We start from the raw sequence: 5,545 nt of genomic DNA on the forward strand, positions 1-5,545 counted from the left end.
GGAAGAAAAAAATCTCTCTTGTATAATCCGTATCTGGCAAAGAAAAACAAATGCAAGCACGGTACTGCAGTATCAAGTACAAAGCCTTTAAAAACTGAGTGCTATAGTAGCAAATATAGATGAAACTTGCTGAAACACAGGCCTAACAGAAGGCAAATGGAAACTGCCGTTCTTCACATGTCATAATGAAATAAATGGGGTGCAACAAAGCAAAGTGGCAGATTTAGAATTGATTAAACAAAAAGAGCAAAGAATTACATGCCTTGAGCCTTTAGACAAGTTCTAACTCCAGACGACCTCAGAAGGCAAAGATGTCAATGGGACAATTATCTCACATTTGCTTACTGTGAGGGTTTCCTCAAATTTCAGAAAGATGTAGAAGTCTTACACATGCAGTGTCTATCTTCCCAAAATAACACAACCAAAATTATCCCTGTTAGTCCTAATCTTCCTCAAGTGTCTGTGAATGAGAAGGATCTGAAGAATCCCTTCCAACTCACTCTACCTCATTGTGACTTTGGCTCAATATATTGAGGAAAAGTCCATGAAGTCCTGGACAAGGCCATAGATCCTATCCACCATTCATGAAACATCTAATTTAAAGTTGAATCTCTTTATTCAAGCTAGAATTACTTATGACTTTGGAAGATGAAAGAAGGTGATCAATATATTTCTGAATATTTTACTTGGAGAAAAAAAATTCTTCGTGACAACTTTGAAGAAAACAAGCTGTGACAATAAAAATGTTTAAAGAACCATTAGTGAACACTTCTTGTCATGGAAAAACATAACTTCAATTTAGGTTTTATGGAATACTTGTGGCAATGGAACTGCAAGGAAAGAGGAAATAATAGGAGGTGAATACAAATAGAATTTGGCAAATTAAACAATAAACAGAAAGCTGTTTTCCTGAATCAGACTTGAAAGTAAGCCTTTCTCACACACCGCAATGCCACCCAACATTCATTCTCTCTGCACCTCATGTTTAGCTCGAGAGAGAGACAGAGAAAAGCCTATATGAAAACCCCTTTATGAACTTCTGATTATGGGCAAAAACATAAACCAAGTAGTTCGTAGGCAGAGGAATTAATGAAGCCTGATTTCCCGGCTCTGTGCTTCACAAATGTAATCTCTGGTGTCTAGAAAAAGGTGAACTCAAATTGATGCCAGTAAGTCCAAAAGTTACTGGAGAGCGGAGGAAATGGGGAACATGGGGACATTAATCTTGCTTCCTTTGAAAACTAAGCTAAAATAGGAAAAAGGCAAATTATTAAAAGGTCTTGTTAGCAATAAAACTAAGATGAATATAATAAAATACAGCCTTGCATGTTATATTGCGCATGTATCTAAGGAATACAAAAATCTATTACAGAATTTATGATTACTCACCTGATTTCTTCTTTCAAACCATTCATCAAGAATATTTATTAATGTTACTTTTTAAAATGCTAAGCCTGAAGAGCTAAGAAGGTACTGTTGTTGTTACAGAGAAGCTGCAGTTTGCTGGAAAGGATAACGGTGAAGGGCAGGGAACCAACAAAATTATTGTGAAGTTACCTGGCCCTCTCCCGTGCGGCATCTTCCCGTGCTTTTTCTTTCTCTTGCCTCTGCTGTTCAATCCGTGCTTCTTGTTCTTTCCTCTTCATCAGCAGCTCCTCAACTCGGGCTTGCCGTTCTGCTTCTAGGGCTCTTTTGCGCTCCTAGCCATAGAAAAGTAAATTCTAACTTTTCTTTTAGGAAAAAACAAAGAGGAATTAACAGAAACTGTATTTTAACATCTGCTTATAGAATTTTATCTCACTTTCATGATGCAGTAAGAACCGCGGTTTTATTAGATAAAGGAATAATATGCAAATATGAGTACGTTCAGAAGCTTGAACATACATTGAAAGTACAGTTGTATGAACTAAGCTACACATTAATTGGCCATATATTTTGCTCATCCTGAAAAATCCAGCTATTCACTACAAAAGCTTATAAAACTAGTTCATTAATGAGAGTATTTGAAAATATTTTGACCATCCCCCAGGATACACGTGATGTAGAAATAACATATACTCCCATGGAATGTTTATATTTAAATTATGATTCTGAAACTATCTGAGTGATGCTATAAAACAAAACAGATTTTGACAATTTATTTTTGCGCTATCACTGAATATACAATTCCTCTCTTGCTACTCAATTTTTACTTTTTTCTGACTAATTAAGAAACTGTTCGTGGTATTGTAAGCCTTTCTGACAGAATGGCTATACTTCTATCAGCAACAAATGTAAAAATAAAGCATGTTTGAAACCTTATATTTAAATAAGACATTTATGAGTAGACATTAAGTTGGTGAGTTTTACTAAGAGGAAATGTGATTATTTGGTTTAGCTGAAAGTCTGGAGAGAAATGGATTTTTAATGTGTTCTTCAAATCCTTATCTTGCTGAAAACTTAGTCTGTTTTGTATGACCGAATAAATGAAAAATAGGTAAATACTTTTTTTTAAATATACTCCTTGCCACAAACTCCACCACTGTAAAATCACATCACTATACTAGCAAATAAATCATCTTCCTTTCAGAAGGCAGTATGAGATTTCATTAGCACAAACCAAAACTTGCTGGAATGATGAACATTTTTACATGGTTAGATGAGGGCCCTGCATAAATACTGGTTTTACAAAAATTTAGACATACTGAAAGCAGAAAACATCAACTTTATACTTTGTTTTAATCAAGAAACAAAGAACTACAAAAATAAGTGAACTTTTTTTGTTTCATGCACAGCATTTTATATCAGTGAATATGATGTTAACTGCACTGTCTTCATCTCCACAGGCAATATAGCTTGGTAATGGATAATCAAAGCTCTGGCTTTCACAGTAACCATATTCTTTCCTGTATAAAGTTTCGATGACGGCATTGCACAAATACATTAATTTCCTTCTTAATAAAATAAGACAAGATATGGCATACTTTACTACAACTGTACTATTAAATCAACAAGAATGCAAACTGTAGAATACACCCAGTGCATCATAAAAACAAATACTAGTTCTGCTGGACATTCCTTACAGAGACCTTTAAGGTGGCACTCGAAAATGGACAAGTATAGCTTGCGCATTTTGAATTACATACCAGTGCTATTAAATGGAAAAGCAAGTAAAAGCTGAAAAAAAAAGCTGTGGTAGATGCAGTAATTAAAAAGTTAAAATGAGCTTGATGGAAGGAGGATTTAAAGGTGAATCTGCAGAATTTGGTGTCAGGAAGAAGCAAGTAGATTTTATTGAATGGATCTGAAAAACCTTCAGGTTGACAGAGACATTGTTCAGGTAGATAAACAGAAGCAGCCCAGTTTCCACAGATACTGAAATTTTATACTATTTTTAGAATCCTTGTGATTTTAAATGATGCAATTCCATGTATAGTAGAAGTCCATCACTGTTACAGTAAGCATAGTTATGTTTAGAAGTGTTGTATTCTTCCAGCATTTGAGTTTTTGCATAAAATTAAATTCATACTTATAGGCCAGAACTCTCATGATTCATTTCAGTTCACGTAAATGGAATTATTTGTTCATAGTTATACTAACTGCTAAAAAAGTTATTATACTGGGAGGGGGTCCAGCTCCACAACAGTGCGGGAAAAGCTCTCCTGTGAGGGGAACACACATTGTTTTACAGAGGACAGCAGTGGAAGCTACAGCATACCTCAAAATATAGGGCTTTGCTCAACTGTTAAGCAACTTGTGCATGGAAAAAGCACAGCAGGAAGCATCAGCTTGATCCTTGGTCTGGCAGAAAGGATACGGAGAGAACAGTGTGGTCATAAGTGGGATTTAGTACTGAAAGCCTGTCTGCAGCCTTCGTTCTAGTTCAACTACCAGCCTAAGAACAGCCTAATACCTACACAACCCAGGAAAGGACTAAAAAAAATGGTAGAGACAAGAAAGAGTCAAAAACACCTGAAGTCCCAGAAAGGGACTCCAGGAAAGCTGCAGTCTAGAATAAGGGAGTATGAGTAACTACAAAAAACAGTATCACTGAGATCAGATTTTTATAACCATCTGAAAGTGTGTTTTTCACTGATAACGCAATCAACCCTTGGAAATCCAGAAACTTTTATTAATATATTCGCTCAAAAAGAGTTTTATCCAGTGCTTTTGGAGTACCTTCTGTCTCAAAAATGACTTCTGAGCCGCTGAAGTCAGTAACATGCCCCATTTGTTAACAAGGAGATAGAATCAACTGCTAATGCTAAGTACTAAGCTCAGGCAGAAGCTGGATTCACAGGTGATGTACAGTTGTGGTGATCTGAGGGACGTATAGAGAGGGAGAAGGAGTTCACATAAGAAGAAAACTTGTGTTTCAGATTCTAACATAGAGAACAGTGCCAAAAAAGTGGATGCGTAAGGCAGGGAAAACTTAGTATTGGAATGCTGTATTAAAATAAACCAACAAAAAAAAAGAAAAAACCACCCACACCAGGATTCCAGGAACACAAACACATTCGCATTGTGGTTTTCACTGCTCCTGTAAAAAGTATGATAATTATAACAGCAGGCATATGATAAAGAATATTTTTCTATTTGCTCTCTCAAATTTTTAAGTGTTACCAAAATGTAAAGATTTTCTTATAATGGAGTAACAAATATTAAAAAAAAAAAAAGCTTAAGACAGGCATGAATCATTGTGCTGGTTTTGGCTGGGATAGCGTTAATTTTCTTCCCAGTAGCTAGTACAGGCCTATATTTTGGATTTGTGCTGAAAACAGTGTTGATAACACAGGGATGTTTTCGTTGCTGCTGAGCAGTGCTGACACACAGTTAAGGCTTTTTCTGCCTCTCACCCCCCCCCTCCCAGCGAGCAGGCTGGGGGGGCACAAGGAGTTGGGAGGGGGCACAGCCGGGACAGCTGACCCCAACTGCCCAAAGGGAGATTCCACACCATGTGACGTCATGCTCAGCATATAAAGCTGGGGGAAGAAGGAGGAAGGGGGGGGGCGTTCAGAGTGATGGCGTTTGTCTTCCCAAGTCACCGTTACACATGATGGAGCCCTGCTTTCCTGGAGATGGCTGAACACCTGCCTGCCCATGGGAAGTAGTGAATGAATTCCTTGTTTTGCTTCGCTTGTGTGCGCGGCTTTTGCTTTCCCTATTAAACTGTCTTTATCTCAACCCACGAGTTTTCTCACTTTTACTCTTCTGATTCTCTCCCCCATCCCACTGTGGGGGGGAGTGAGCGAGCAGCTGGGTGGTGCTTAGTTGCCAGCTGGGGTTAAACCACGACAATCATCTACCCAGCATCTATAATACCTCTGCTAAAGCGACTTTAAGACATACCTTTCTCCCTCTTACTGCTGAAACATTATAAAGGAGAAACATATTAGAGTATACTCTTCTGAAGTTGAACAAAGAAGGTAAGATATAAAGCAACAAAGACTGCATAGCCAAAATGAAAAACAAATATGTATTTCATTGTTCCCCTGCAACTGCAGATATATTATACCTGAACTGCTTCATCACGTGCTTGTTTTTCCTCTTGTCTTCTTTGACGCTC

The 5,545-nt window shown here is 37.5% G+C and overlaps 1 protein-coding gene across 1 annotated transcript in view; it reads right to left on the minus strand.

Annotated features, from left to right (window-relative positions):
- SCAPER (S-phase cyclin A-associated protein in the ER) overlaps window positions 1-5,545 on the minus strand; it is a 258,080-nt gene that overhangs the window by 113,317 nt on the left and 139,218 nt on the right. Inside the window, exons 16-17 of the mRNA XM_009330071.1 lie at window positions 5,495-5,545; window positions 1,558-1,700 (exon numbers count right to left, since the gene is read on the minus strand). The exon at window positions 5,495-5,545 is cut by the window's right edge and continues 102 nt beyond it. Coding sequence (XP_009328346.1) covers window positions 1,558-1,700; window positions 5,495-5,545 — 194 coding nt within the window. The remainder of the gene's footprint in view (window positions 1-1,557; window positions 1,701-5,494) is intronic.

Source organism: Pygoscelis adeliae, unplaced genomic scaffold, assembly GCF_000699105.1.
Source record: "Pygoscelis adeliae isolate BGI_AS28 unplaced genomic scaffold, ASM69910v1 Scaffold298, whole genome shotgun sequence".
Taxonomy (NCBI): domain Eukaryota; kingdom Metazoa; phylum Chordata; class Aves; order Sphenisciformes; family Spheniscidae; genus Pygoscelis; species Pygoscelis adeliae.